This window comes from Euprymna scolopes, chromosome 14 (genome assembly GCF_053919585.1).
Source record: "Euprymna scolopes isolate OS-2025 chromosome 14, ASM5391958v1, whole genome shotgun sequence".
Classification (NCBI taxonomy): Eukaryota; Metazoa; Mollusca; class Cephalopoda; order Sepiida; family Sepiolidae; genus Euprymna; species Euprymna scolopes.
The window spans coordinates 136,951,402-136,968,405 of NC_136495.1; the positions used below are offsets into that span (position 1 = coordinate 136,951,402).

At 31.8% G+C, this 17,004-nt stretch overlaps 1 protein-coding gene across 1 annotated transcript in view; it reads right to left on the reverse strand.

The window, feature by feature from the left end:
- Window positions 1–14,891, reverse strand: part of LOC145293276 (uncharacterized) — a 540,389-nt gene extending 525,498 nt beyond the window's left edge. Inside the window, exon 1 of the mRNA XM_080139876.1 lies at window positions 12,911–14,891. Coding sequence (XP_079996002.1) covers window positions 12,911–14,751 — 1,841 coding nt within the window. The 5' untranslated portion in view covers window positions 14,752–14,891. The remainder of the gene's footprint in view (window positions 1–12,910) is intronic.
- Window positions 14,892–17,004: the final 2,113 nt, after the last annotated feature.

Below are 17,004 nucleotides of genomic sequence, written 5' to 3' on the forward strand. Positions count from 1 at the left end.
AAACAACAGTTAAGTCAAAGATCTTACTTGAAAACAACAAAAAAGTTAAGCAGAGGGAATATGGTAAAGAAAAAGGTGATTACACATGAATGGATGGTCTGGTGGAAGATAAAAAAATCCAGTGACCGTAAAATTTATATTCATGTCTCTGAAGTAGAGTGAAAGGCACATCTTATTTTTCTTTTATTAATATTATTGGAATCTTTTCTTTGTTTCCTTGTACACATTTTTGTGAATTAATCCATGGATTTTTGCCTTTGGATTATTATGGACCATCTTCTTCCAATTACGGGATTTCCTTGGATTTTACTTGTACAAATGGAAATGCTTTTAACTTTCTTGAAGTTTTACATTTGGATTTTACCTCAATTTTCAGGTGAAATATGTTTTTAACTCATTTCAAAGTGTGTTTAACATATTTTATTGACTTTTTATATATATATATGTATATGTATATATATATATATATACACGTTTGTGTGTCTGTCTGTTGCCGTGTTTGTATATGGCGCGTTTCTATGTATATGTGCACTTTGGTAAATGTGGTGCTTTGTATATTTTAAATGAAACAGTTCAGTAGAATAAGGAACGCGTGGTATTTAGAATATGGCATGAATATATAATGTTAAATGCCGTGAGATGTAATTGATTGAACATTGTGAATTAAGTAAGCACCTTAAGTCCTGAACATAGAGATAATTTTTGATAAAATATATAATTTCTAATATTTTGTTCACATTAATAGAGAGTCAAAATCATTTAGACAATAAAATAGGTATTGCATTACTGTTCTTGTTTTACTGAGGAAACAGAGTAGGTTCATCGTTATTAAAAAGCAAACTAGTATCTACTAGTGGTAATTTAACAAGTTGACGCTAACATCAGTATCCCCTTTACTGTTCTCTTTTGTGCATTTATAATCATTACATTATATGGCAAGAGTATGTCATTTATTACTTTTTTTTATCATAAAGTTGTAAAGAAATGGTCATGGTCCGGTACAAGCTTACTCATTCGAAATATAACTGAGTGAAGACGCCACATTTTTCGATTATAGTTCAGATTTGTGTATTTTAAATTACGGGTAATATACATATTAAAAGGTAACTATTTTCTGACAGAGAAAAACCCAATCTGTTAATAACAATACTATATTAAAATATTGATTTTTTTTGATGACGACTCGCATTATTTTGACACTTCGGGTATTTGTTCTCATTGTGAGTGGTTTTGTCTGTGTAGCATTGCTTAGTGTACTGGGGTGCACTCAGTTGTAACACAAATATTTTCCCGAAGGTTATACATTCGATCGTCAGTGTAGATTACTGAAAAATACAATTGCGTATTAATAACGCCTCTATTCAAGTATAGTCGACGGAACGAGACTACGCTATCTCCATGAAGTAAACACAGTGTACCGTTCGGTATTTCGTGCAGAATTACTGTCGTACTATCGCTCCCCGGGAGGGTTACTTGGCTGATGAACGTCTTGAGAATGCAATCAGCTCCACGGGGAATGAACGATATCCAACGATATCTAAACGATAGGCACATACTGGAAACACAACCAAAACGGGTCGGTCCCTCGTCGGCTATAACTGTTTGGTACGGGTCGCATTATGTGTGGTCATTGCAGGCATCTTCCCATCGGCGCTTTTTGCGTGTTCATTGCAGCTTTCTGTCGTCGGCATTAATGGTATGCTGAAATCTAACACTTGTATGGAAACAGCGACAAAATGCATTTTTTTATAAAAATATATATAATTTATTAAACAGTTAACAAGTTAGGAATGATATTTAGTCGACCCATCGCGTACAACGAGCAAACCTCAACTGTCTTTACAACAATCAAATTATATTTAATTCTCCCTTTCAATGAAGAAAAAGAGAGAAATAAGTCAATGATAGAAATAGAGAAAGAAAGTGTGTGAGAATGAGAGAGAGAAATGTAATTTTCACACAATGTTTATTTTTCAACTTCAGATATCCGCGTGTAAATCTGACCTTTATTTTAAAGTGTTTCATAATACCTGCCCCTCAAACCCAACCGACATGATCTAACGTTCCCAAACCCCAAAAAACCTGCATGAAAAGTTTTTTTAACTTCATCAGAAAGTCAGGAACAAGGTTAGAAGCTAGATATAGGGATTATTAATTGAGCAGCCCCCAGCTCCCTTAAAAGCAGCTACACCATTGTGCCACACTGAGTTCGACAGAAATATTCCTGAGTACAAGATATATGTGAAAAAGTTCGGAGGATATATCTACTGAAACGTTGTGAAAATGATACTTAATCTAAGAACAGTATTACATGTATCAATTAGTATAAATAGGACTATTTTGCCCGTTTTGCTCACAGAACTGATCCTTGAATGTAACATATGTATAATTACTTATGTATAAATAAATAATTACTGCATCTCATAAATTATAATAGATTATGTGAGTACGAAGCAAAACCTGCATTATTTTGTAAAGTTCTCATATTTGTAATAGCAATTGAAAAGAGGTTTGCCAAATCGGAAAAGAACTTTAAAAATGCTAATTATTAAAGTTCGTCCATTGCATGGACGTGTAAAATCAGATGAGCGCATATGTATTTATGTCATAGAAAGCAGATGTTCTATGTGAAATAGTCTGTGCTAAACCACAATTTATATATGAGGGTCGTTTCAGTTAGTATTGTCCTATTGGACTTAAAGGTAATGATAGAGGCAAAACCCAGCTCAACGTCCAGGTCGCATTAATCAGCCATTTCTCCCGAAATTCATAGTACATAAACATAAGACTCGTTGTAAAGTATCGTGAATCAAAATCGTATAAAGGTCTAGCTTAGAGTCTCTTCATTATTTTGCATGCTTACTTTTCAATTTGTCAGTTATGTTCAAGGTGGATTCAGCATTCGAATACGATTTATCAAATACAATGAAGTATCGTCAACTCACAACCATGTTTCCCAGATTTCCAACATAAGAAATATCGGGCTATGAATAGATATATAGAGGTTATAATCAACGATTGGACTTCAAAGACGAACTAGGTCCTTACTGAATCGACAGCAGTAACTAAATCTCGTAGTTAGCCACAAAATGGAAATTTACTCAGGCGAGACTTTCAAGCAGTATTACATAATGCGCAATCTCGGTTGTGTATCTAAAGAACAAAAGTCAATTAATGGTGAATTTGGTTGAAAAATAAGCATATGATGGCCCTTAATGAGGAATATCAACTGTTGTATTAGAAACATACTGTAACGCGTCGATTGAATTGCTCCCCAAATAGCACAGGTATAATCGTATTTTCCTAAAGGCCACTATTCTCTCAATATACATGACCCTAGATATAAATATACGCTTGCATGACGAAGACAATTTAATAAGTTGAAATTATTGTTGAACAAATTATATGCACTAATTACATGCAGCAAACGTTGCAGTCTTCTACAGGTACACAAATAAATAAAGTTTAACATAAAGTATGTGTTTAGTGGGTCAGCAGTAAAAGCGACTACTTATTGCATATCATAATTTTCTATTTATATATTGTATTCTATAATTTTCTATATTTTTGTATTATAATTTTCGTCTTATTTTCTTCCTTTTGTCTGTTTCTCCTAGTGTTCTACATAGGTGTGCATATATTATCTTTAAAGTGTGAAAGAATCCATCAATGATATCGACCAAATTATTAGGCGCTTATCAATGTTATGCGAAATTATATAATTGACATTATTGTACTCTCTGTTCGAAAAAATAATTTTAAATCAACAAAAGGCTACAGAGATTATTTCCGAGCTTACACGGACTTGACTTAAACTCATCTTAATACCACAACAGACGGAGGACTTTATATTTATTTTCGCCTGTAATGTGTCTGCCCAATGAGTCCTCACACAAATAATAAGTAAAACTGTTCACCAGAAAAATTAATAGTTTAATTCTAGTAGACATTTTGTATAGCCGGATTTTTCTCTGATTGCCTTTATATCGTTTTATTATTGTGTATAACTTACTAACACCCTTCATTTTTTTTTGGAAATTTAAATGACACTAAGTCAACCGAAGACGTACATATTTTAACTTATTTTCAAGTGTAAACCGAATAGTGCTGTAGTGTTTTTTCTTGAATGTACTTTTACTTCAAGATCATTAAATGTTGTAGCAACATACAGCAGTTTCCATAACGTAAGTAAACAAAGTACTAACACTTTATTATATGCATTACCTTAAGAGTAATACATAATTAAAAATGTATTTTTTTACTTTAGTATGGGGTTCTTTTAATGCATATTTAATATACCAAGTAACAGTATTTTACATACGGATTATTCAATAAAGAGTAAAGGAGACCGGGAGCAAACCATGAGAAAATGTTTATGAACGACATTACTTGAAATTGATTTATAAAGGAAATATACAAAATTCCTTGTTTTGTACAAATTATTTAATTGTTAATAACGGTTTCTGTAATTTCGACCAAATTAGCCAACCTGTTCCTTAACAGTAATTATCTGGTCTATGATTTTTAAGAACCACCATATCTGTTATTGTTTTTAGGTGTTTTATTTTTCTGAAATTGTTTTCAACTATCGTTTCTATTAGAATTCCGGATTGTCTACCTCATTACATCTATTACTTCTCATTAAAATAAAATAACTGTTCTGTTCCTTGTTGAAAGTTTCATTGTCCTGCAGCAAAACACATCTAGTTCATTCAGTTATAGCATAACGTTTGTCCTACATCTGTTAAAGAAGCTTTTACAGACGCTACCGCATTGATATTGCAGAGTATTCGAAGGATATAGCCATCGCCTGTACATAAAACCATTCCACGCATCCTCACACTACCGCCACCAGAGGTAACGATTGTATTGACACATTGGGAAAACAGGGTTTCCTATCTTTTACAACATAGGGAAATATAGCTATTTAAATTAATAAATTAATCGTTGCTTTCTTCTTAAAATGAATTGTGCCCAGTTATGCTGCAGTTTAAACAACTTTTCTTACTGCATACTCGAAGCCTGCCATTTGATTTTACTTTGCCAGGAGAGGCGTCGAAGCTGGAAGGATAGTATATAGTTCGTTTTCGAAATATGTATTACAAACTGTTTGACTGTTTTAATGTCGGAATAAGATTTTCAGGAAATTTATGTAACAAAATAGACATGCGTAATACACACACCCACACACACACACACGCATATATATATATATATATATATATATATATATATATATATATATATATATATATAGTGTGAGAGAGAGGGAGGAACACACACACACCCACACACACACACACATATATATATATATATATATACAGTGATGATCATATTTATTGGCACGGTAAAATAAAACTTAAATTTTGTCTAATAAATTTTAAAAAGGGATTAAATTAAAGAAAATAACAAAGTATATTATGTATTTTTAACTGGCCTTTCCGATGCAGCAATCGGATTTTAGAAACAAATAAATAACAAAGGAACAACAAACATAATTTCAAAAAACCCTTGTTCAAAATTATTGGCACGGCTTTGTTTTTCTTTTAGTATCAGTATAATATCAATCAATTTCCGGTTTACGTGCTTTCTGAACTTTTTTATAGCCATATTATGCTTGTTTAACGCTAACTCAGTGAATGTTTTTTTTCAAATAATTTTTAGATAGCGATTTATTTAAACTATTATAAGTGACTAAATTATAATTTTCAATCGTCATGGTTAAAACTAAGGAACACAGCGAAGACGTCAGGAAGCTTGTTGTAGCATGTCATACCAATGGGGAGGGCTATGATAAGATTTCAAAGAAGCTAAACCTTTCCAAATCCACTGTTAGAGCCATAATAAACAAGTTCAAATCGCAAGGCCACGTTATGAGTTTAGAGGGTAGAGGGAGAAAAAGGATTCTTTCCCCAAGAGATGAACAGAAAATTGTTCGACAATAAAACAAAACCCAAGGATCTCTGTTGGGGAGGTTGTTGATGAACAGAGCACTTCTGGAGTGAATGTATCTCGACATACAGTTGGTAGAGTTTTGAAGAGAGCTGGTTTAAAAGCATGTCGTCCGAGAAAGACTCCCTTATTGAAGCCTATGCACCTGAAAGCAAGGCTAGCCTTTGCAAAACGTCATATTGATAAAGATGTTGCATTCTGGAAACGTGTTCTATGGACTGACGAAACGAAAATAGAGTTATTTGGCCATAATAATGTGTCTAATATTTACAGAAAATCTGGCGAAGCTTTCCTGCCTAAGAACACCATACCCACAGTGAAGCACGGTGGAGGCAGTTTTTAGATGTTTTGGGGATCCTTTGCTGCCTCTGGACCAGGGAGACTTGTTAAGGTCACAGGTAGCATAAAGAAGGAAGATTATGTTAAAATATTAGATTAAAACCTGGAAGACCCTGCTAAAGAGCTCTCACTTGGTCGTCGTTGGTGGTTCATGCAAGATAATGACCCAAAGCATTCGGCTAAACTGACTAAGAAATGGCTTGAGGACAATCATATTAATGTTTTGGAGTGGCCATCACAAAGCCCAGACCTTAATCCAATTGAAAATTTATGGAGAACATTAAAATTGAGGGTAATGCAAAGGAAGCCTAAGAATCTTATTCAATTGGAGGATTATTGTCAGGAAGAGTGGGCTAAAATTACTACTGAAGAGTGCAACAACTTGGTTGTAAACTATTAAAAGTGACTGAGGAAGGTAATCAAGGTCAAAGGCTATACAATTGATTATTAAATAAATCGTGCCAATAATTTTGAACAAGGGTTTTTTGCAATTATCTTTGTTGTTCCTTTGTTATTTATTTTTTTTTTAAAATCCGATTGCTGCATCGGAAAGGCCAGTTAAATATATATAATATACTTTGTTATTTTCTTTAATTTAATCCCTTTTTTAGAATTTATTAGACAAAATTTAACTTTTATTTTACCGTGCCAATAAATATGATCATCACTATATATATATATACATATATATATATATATATATATATATATATATATATATATATATATATATATAACATAGCCTTCAACTTTCCTCGTGCTAATATTTGAGGTCTCCTAGTGTAAAACTTTGCTTGTATTTATTATGTGTTTAGTGCCTATATATTCACGATGAATGACATATCTTGAGTATAATCAATATAAGTTATTTCGAAGTGGATATTTTTTATAAATGGTACTGAATAAAAGTGTGTTTCAAATATAATTTACTTAATTGGTAAATAAATATCTAATGGTTATAGCGGTCTCGAGTAGACGTTTAGATATTTTAAAATTTAAATAGATGTGTTTGGGAAAATTATAGTGACATAACATTTTTCCAACAAATTTCGTTGTAGTTAATTTAACTTTATTAAAAAAACACATAAAAACTATGTTTACTTAATATAATATTTTTTTAATTATACCCTAATAGTTTATCAGTAAAAATGTAATTTCTAAACATGCTTCAATTTTAAAGTGATGCACACATTTATGTGTTCGTTGTTTCCGTTCATTTTATATTATGTCCGCTACTAAATGTAAGTGAAATAGTTTTTTTTATTGTTTTAAATGAGGCGCATGCATTAACGACATGGCTATTTCGATTACGTAGAAACAAATATAATTGCTTTTTTTGTGTGTTTTTTGTACACAATTATTCACTCTTCGCTAAATCGTTGTATGAAATAATATAAGGAGTACAAAATGTCTGCATAAGATGAGTCGACATAGTAAATCTAATCAATTATTGTACCATATTGTATACATCTTAAGATAATCAATGTGAATGTTACGCATTCTCATAAAATATGACAGCATGGGGAAAATACTGGAAATCATATAATCTATGAGATAAGTCTCACCTGACTCTTTAAATATATATAGATGTATGTATGTATGTATGTATGTATGTATGCACGTATGCATGCATGTATGTATATATGTATGTATGTGTGTATATATGCATGTATGTATATATGTATATATGCGTATGTATGCATATATGTATGCATGTATGTGTTATGTCTGAGCGTCTTAAAATTTTCTCAGCGGCATCAGACATGGTCGAAACTGGTACTGTGTTAAAGAACAATGTCTTTGTTGAATAATACGTGAGAATTAGAAAAAAGAAACGGTCAATTATCTCCTATAGATTTAATCGTTCGCAATTAGGGAGAGTAGCAAAGCATGACTCCTACATGGAAATTTTGCCAAGCACGCATGTCCAAAAATATGTTCTGGCTTTAATTCGTTTAAATATAAAGAGAACAACTCAAGCTATCTAGCGCGATCATAGAATAGCGGTTCTAGTGGCGATGATGTTACCTAAGGTTTGCATGTTCAAGCCTATATATCGCATCCGATTTTGAATGTTTTAATATTGAAACAGGGTTATGTATACCATTTTTTTCCATCACTGTTTTTTTTTAAATTCATAAATAAGTTTTAACACTTAATCACGGTTATTTAGTCCATTTTTTTCGTTCGCTTATTCGTTATTTTGCACTACGTTTGCTTTTTTTCTGGTTTTGTTATTCCGTGTTAAAAAAAATAATGTTATGGTATTTAAACAAGGTTATTGCGTTCGCTTATTCTTTATTTTCTATTTTGTGTGCACTTACCCACACATCTCACCACACCTGGAAGTATTCAGGGTACTTCCGCTAGCATGTAATAGTAATTCAGGTCTAAATACACAGTCATATGAATATATAAACGTCTACTTATGTATCTGTGTATATGTATAGATTAAAAAAAATCTGAAAAAATTATACATAAACATACCTTCAGCCATACACACATACACATGCCCCCACTATTTACACCCCCATACACACACATACACACACACACACACACACACACACACACATATATATATATATATATATATATATATATATATATATATATATATATAGAGAGAGAGAGAGAGAGAGAGAGAGAGAGAGAGAGACAGAGTTTATCTGTACGAACGATACCGCCTATATATTTTTTTATGTAAGTCTGTAATGGATTATTACCGAGTAGACACACATATTTAAAAGATTGTTAAACAATTGTAAAAGGAAATCTGGAAATATTTATCTGGGTTGCTTATTTTTTTAATAAAACGGTATAGTACATGGGCCACCCATTTTAGAACCAATCGACGTTTTGAAGACACATTTCGCGAATTTAGTCTTTTTAAAGCAGAATCGCTTTCTTCGGAATTTCGCGTGGTATTTTCCTTTCACTGATATACTATTTTTGCGTATATTCACGTGTTGTAACTCGACATATACAAAAGTTTCCAAGGGCAATATATTTTTTTATTTTTTTAAAATTTTACTCGAATTTTTTCATAGGCATTTTAAAAATAATTTTTATGTGCATTCGATTCTGTATACGGTATCATGTCTCATAGGATTATTATACTGGAACATTCGTCTGTGTATTTGTTGTAGTGTGCATTAAATTTTTATATATTTATCTTGTAAATCTCACTAATATAATACCAGTGCGATCTGTTATAATACCAGTCTTTAATTATTTGTTAGCCATAGCATTACATATTACTTTCAATGTGCAACTCTGACAAGGAATTACAAAACAAAGCTCACTTATAAACTGGAGCTATATAAACAAATACAGTATAGAACCCAATAACTGGTAAGAACACATCTAATAAACCATTTGAGTATTTAATATACTATACCAACAATAGTAAGATATCTCGAACGACTGGAAAATTAATGGGCATAGTCACAATGTTCTACCTGTAGACACATAGTGCAAATACTAAATTATATAATTGGAAGCTGCTTATCCAACAATACTACACTGAAGAAATAATGCTGGACGATGGGGATTTTGTAAACTCCTAATTTTTTATAAACAATAGTAGGATAAATTTAAAGGAAATGCATTTTTTTTAAGAGAAAATAGAATAACCCCTTTGCCGAATGTATACAAAAAAACGCGCTTTATCGATTTGCCCTTAATGACCATTCAGAAGTTTTTAAGTAAAAGGAAAATAAATGTGAAAAATATTCACAGGTAAAATGAATTATTTATGTAACGCAAGGAGCACCATTATAATACAGATAATTATAGTGGAATCTGGAAGGAACTCAAAGGAATTGTGAAACACTTAATTAACATCAGAACACAAAACAAAATTTAGTCAATTCCCCACACCAAACTCATACATAGATTAATTATAATGGTAAATACTTGAATGAAGAAGCCAGTCCATTAAACATATGACAACTGTTAGAAACCGATACATTCAAAGCGATCTAGTAGAAACACTGCAATGCAGATAACACTGTAAGTATGCATTGAAAAACCGAAATATATGATTAAACATGTGGATTTTATAAACAGCATACGGTATCATGTCTCATAGGATTATTATACTGCAACATATGTTTAAAATGAATATCTATAAATGACCGGTAAGTGAGCGTACACAGCACGTTCAAGTTATAAGTTGCAGAGAATACAAGAAGATTGAAGAAGCATGTCGTTACACCTAACGATATAAGCCGCCGTGAAATATATATAAAGGGCCTATTGTGTGACGTAAACCACATCTAACAGTTATTGGAAAAACAGAGAATGATACAATCTTTAGAGCCAGACACCACAAGTAAATATTAATGACATATTAAAAAAGTACTACTGAATAAATAATGAATATTTTGTATGCTCATAAAGAATATATATTCATTTTTCAATAAAGCATTCAGAGGTGTTTATAGATCTATAATCATCAAATGAAAATTTTTAAATTGGAGGGAACTCTACAAGAAAAGTGAGGTTTCTAGACTATTATTTGAAATTAATAATATACTAAGGAAAGAACAATTACATATACTTTATCTACTTCTCACTTAAGCATACTTTTACAACCGTATATATATATATATATATATATATTTACGTATGTTTCGTTTGTATGTATATATATGTATATATATATATATATATATATATATATATATATATATATATATATTTAAACAGTGAAACTTGAGAATTCGCTTGAAATAATTGATCTGTGCAAAATTAAGTGTTAATATTGTTAAATCTGCGATCGTATTATATAATAATCCATGTTAATTAACATTAATCCTTAATTCGGTACTTACACGGTATCTGAATATAAATTTCACTGTTGAATATTAGAATTGACCGTACAAATTAATGCTATATTTCCTCAATACTTTCCCAATTATAAATATAAAAATACTGATATATATATATATATACTAACATATATTACTCATTTACAAAGAACGGGCTTTGTAGTACGTAATATGAAACAATCATTACAAAGGCCAAATCAAAATACGGCCAAATCAGATCAGAAGTTTCCTAAGAGCAAACATTGAAAGGCAGACAATCAAGCGGATAAGAAAATATAGAATTAATTAAATATAAATAATAACATATGTATAGTGATTATATATATTATTGCACTTAGAATTTAAAACAATACATAAAATTATACATGTGATAAGGGCTAAATATGAATATGAGTAAATAGGAAAAAAACGAGATCAATTCCCTAAAAATATGTCACTGTAAGGACTTAACACACTCACCCATGTTTAAACGATAAGTATATATATATATATATATATATATATATATATATATACATATACATATATGCGAATGGCCTATTCATATGATATAGTATTCTTATATATATATATATATATATATATTAAACTATTAGAAATATTGCGTGCACCATAATAAATACAATACGAATAATATATATTGATAAATATATATATATATATATATATATGTATATGTATATATATATATATATATATATATATATATATATAAAGAGAGAGAGATAGCAAGAGAGAGATAGAAAGCAAAAGACAGAGAGGGTGATATAAAATAATTTCGATATACTTTATTTACGTTATAAGTAATTGTTATCATTAAATTTGTACCTCTCTGACAGTGGTATTATAAATCAGTATGTTTCTCTTTACACACCCGCATATATATATATATATATATATATATATATATATATATATATATATATATATATATATATATATACATATATAAACGATTATAATTATTATTACTATTTTGATATTATTATAGAATGCATTTTCTGCAGGTAATTTTTTTTTAATAATAAAAAGTGCATACTTATTATAAAAAATGAGGCGATTCATTCAAATGATCGATAATAGGAGATATTGTGTTTGTCTATCACCATATATTCAAACTCTATCTCCTATGAAATTAAATTCGCAAAGCGGGCCTGTGCCTTTAATGATTGTACTTTTAAGACTGATGTTTTATAGGTCGTCAGAATTTTACAGTAGTTTAAAAAGATCAAAAGTTTTTTAAAATAGAAAACAAAATGGTTATATATTTTGTACATTTATCTGAGTTTAATTTTTATTTTTAATACTATATATATATATATATATATATATATATATATATATATATATATATATATATATATATATATAACGGGGTCAAGATTAATATCATAAAAATACATCGATTAAATTATTTATTTCAGTTCTGAGTATCCATGATAAAATTATATATGTTTACTCACGCTTCAAATATAATGATATAGTTTTATAACCTTACATTTAATTTACAAGTCTAGGGCTGTTTCTATTTTTATTATATTTATTGTATGAATATATACATAACACGTGCATGCTATATATCATTATACGGCTTTGGAAAGGAAATATAAACAACTGCTCATAGAGAAACTGTAAATACGTAGTTTTATATTTATTTCAAATGTCTCTTTTTTTTTTCATTTAATATATTTTTCTTTCAACTATTTTAAAAAGCGGCACATAAACAACTAAACATTGTTATGCAGCGAGATGAATAATGTGAGATTGAGAGGATTCCTTACCTGTACCATTCAATACCTTTGTGGTAATGTCTGTCAAAAAAGTGTGGTTCCGGTCCTGTACCTCTCATATCTGGATGTAACCGAAGGTATTCCAACAGGGCACGAGTTCCGCATTTTTTAACTCCAATAATAATAGCCTGAGGCAATTTCTTAGTCGAATTTTGTCGAATTCGCTGTATATGCAAAGGTCTCCCATTTAAAGCGCTTTCACTGCTATTTATTGCGTCATCGTAAGTATTAGTAGTCCATTCGCCGTTTAAGTCTTGACTATCTCCTACTCCGTTTGTTCCACGCTGATTTCGTTCGGCTAAAAACTTATCGTTACCTCTAGTGATAATTTTTTCTACTTCTAAACCGGTTTCATAATTTAATTTATTTGAGTATAACCCTTGGTCATATGAAAGTGACAAGTCCTTCTCTCCCTCATAATCTTCGATATCGTATATTTCCTCCTCGTCATCATCTTTAATATCGCCGATAGCTTCATCCGAATCATAATACTCAACATCCCACTTCTCTGGTTTATTGCGTTTATCGAGATTTCGGGTGCCGTTTTTCTGTTTGGTAGAATCATCATTTGTTTTCCTGGCAGGGGTAAGCGAGCTTTGTTTTTGGCCAATAGCGGAGAGAGATGAGGCCGCTGACGAAGACAACAGTGCCTCGTGGTCATTATGAACATTGCCAATAAGTTTGATCGATGAACTGGCAGAAGCAGGGCGCCAACCTTCTTCTGATTTATTTGTAAGTTCCTCTTCATCGTCTGCAAATTTGCCCTCCGTTTTGCTTTTAGACTTGTCTTTAAAACCATATTTCTGGAGGCCAACTTTATTTGTGCTCTCTGTTTTCCAGTTTTTCCCCGCCAATGAGGTTCCTCCTCGTCCAAGAAATATTGCATTTCGTCCTCGATATCGAGATGCTTTCGTGTGACCACGGTCAATACTGATCCGACCTCGGTAGGCGTGCGAAGCGGCCACCGCTGCAGCGACATCGGAGCCTGTACCCACGCTTTGTGTTCGTCCTTTGGCCCCGACATTTTTACCACCGGATCGGTTGATATTCTGGGGTGCCGTCGCAAATCTGAACGGTGATTTCTGCACTGAAATCGTCGCCGTCTCGCGACTTTGGTTATCGTCCTGAGAAAGTTTTTCTGATCTGGACCCTGTTTTCGTCGGGAAAATGCCAATTGTGACTCCGAACCCGCCATTTTTGATAACGGATACCCTAGTATGACGGACGAGTTTTGGTAACTTCCGTTGACCACTTTTAGACAGAGGGAACATAAGTTTGGAATCTCGGTTCTCGTTCTCTCGGGTGCCAGACGATGTTGCGAGGACGTAACGACTTGCGGTGTTAGAGTCCTCACGTTGAATTGAAGACGTGCCATCGCTGTAAGTTAGCACCGCACAACAGTTAGCAGACAAGACGGCGTAAAGGGCCAGACAGGTAAAAACGCAAACGAGAAACAAAAACAGCAGGAGTTTCCTACCTAGGCGGAGAAAACGGGTGGGCACACTCAGTTTTGATCTATTCACAATTGCAGTGTGCTTGCAAGGAGCTTCGTGTAGTGTCGGCTGCCGATAGATATCGTTCGGGTTTGAAGGGCCTGAATGAAGGTGGTGATGATGATGATGATGGTGGTGGTGGTGATGATAATAATCCGCGAATGGTTTATGTTTCTCCTCGGCTTGTTTTGGTTGGGGGGTAAGATAATGGTGATGATAGTGATGATAAAGATGATGATGATGATATGGGTCTTGTTTTGTGGTCAAGTTGTCTGCAGCGGTAATGACCTTGGTGGTATCGGGTAACGATTCGAAGCGTGTAGGGCCGGTCCGCTCCATCCATCCGACTCTTAAACTCTCTAGCACGCGATTCCATTTCTCATGCTGACTGAATCTTTATTTACAATGTCGGATACTCGCTTAGTTCCCGTCGAAATAGTAGTAGTAGTAGTAGTAGTAGTAGTATAAGCCGCAGCACCTTCCCTTATGTTGTTGTGTTTCGAGTGTACAATTTCCTTTTCTAATTATTCATGTTAGGTACCGTGAGTTGGAGTTTATGAATCGACAACGACGGTGCCAATTGTGGCACGGCGGCCGTAATTGTGTTGCTAATACTTTCGCTGGAAAATGTAGCTAAGCTGACCCGTGGTATTTTTTTAAGTCGATAAAAGAGAGCCTGTGTTACGGATACAACGCCCTGTTATACCTGCCTTTAATGCAAGATAGAAAAATAACTGTACGCGAAACCGAACTATACATAACCGTCAAGAAACTTACAGATCCATTTAGGAAAAATAGCAATTAATAAAGGAGAAGAGATTGGCTAGTGAAATACTTCTGTTTCGAAGGAAGTAGACCGAAGCTTAATCATTTCATCTTACCCTGACTGATAACATGAAATGAAATGTGACTTGGGAACTATCTTGCGGTTTTGACGAACATTGTATATTACGACTCCAAATGCTAAGACTTTATAGCAATATGTTGGTTAAAATGCATTTACATAACTGATATATATATATATATATATATATATATATATATATATATATATATATATATAATGAATTTCCTAAAGATTTCTTAATTGTATATGCAAAAACAATCGTTTAGTTGTATACAGACACTAATAAGAATAAGGGTTATATATATTACACATAGTCTAACCCCACACATATATTTAACGAAAATAACTAAGCACGTTAAAAGTTCACTTAAACATAGTATACAGTCGTTTGTACATGTAATACTAAAATAGTGCAGTTTAAGAAAATCTAAATATACATTAAATAAAATATGCGCAATGTAATAAATTTAAAACATAGAACGTGTATCAATATATTCCAACACACACACCCACACACATATACATACATGGTGTATATATATTTATATATTTATATATAAATATTAATATATATATATATATGTATATATACACACTTTTTATTTACAATACAAACAATTAACCGATTAAAATCTAACAACAGTAAACTTCAAAAAACAAAATATACTTATGTGTCTAGCTTGTGGAAAATGATACTGTCTTCAATTTCTAAACATTCACACGCTTCCACGCGTGTGCAACTTAACCTAAATCGATTACACAAATTAATATTCAGAAAGGTGTATGTTTCCGAAAATAATATACCTTAACTCAATTTGTTTACTAAGACATAAATGTAGATTATTTCATAATTTAATTTTCAGGTAAATCGTATCTACTTTGCTAGTATTGTTTAGCCCTCTGTATGAGACGCGCTCTAAGCAAATAGACACTTACATTAATATGAGCTAATTATTTGTTCTGTGATTACGTGAAAATGGTAAATAATCTCTAAACATTAAACATAATGCTACTTATTTCGTACCATGTGATTGTATGATGAGTAACTTTAACCGAAGTCGGATTGTCTGCAACTTTTTTTTCCGTATAACAATATAAATCTTTAATATAATTTAGATAGTCAGTAAAATATATGTGGATTTTTTTTTTCATTTAATTTGAAATATCCACACATTTTTTATATGGGTATTGTTTATGGAATTCATCATTAAGTTCTATTTATTTTCTTTTGGTTTTAGTAAACGTAAAACACGCATGCTATCATTGAACGTCTTGACAGGTGTGTCTATACACGTTTTCTGTTCATATACAATTTTAAATAAAGCAAATTCTACAGCTTGTCCACATTACCGATTTTCCATTAATTTCTTCTTTACGCTGTCTCTGATATATATTTTTTTGTTCTTTGTTTTTTTATATACTTATTTATACAAATATATTCTCTTTAATATAACATTTGGATATACTTTTATTGCTTTCAAATAGTTAAGCGAAGACATTAACTTCAAATATAATATGTGAGTGACCGCTTAATTTATAAAAAAAAAAAAAAAAAAAAAAAAAAAATTGGCATTAACTGTTGAGAACGAAAAAGTGTGAAAAACTAAAAACGGTAATAAACATCCCCCTGAATGAAATTGTGTTAGTATTTGACGATATCATTATGTTTATCCTTTCTTATTTTCTGATTAATCCCGGCATCCTTGCACATGTAATAATAATCCAAACACAACGGGTGAAACATC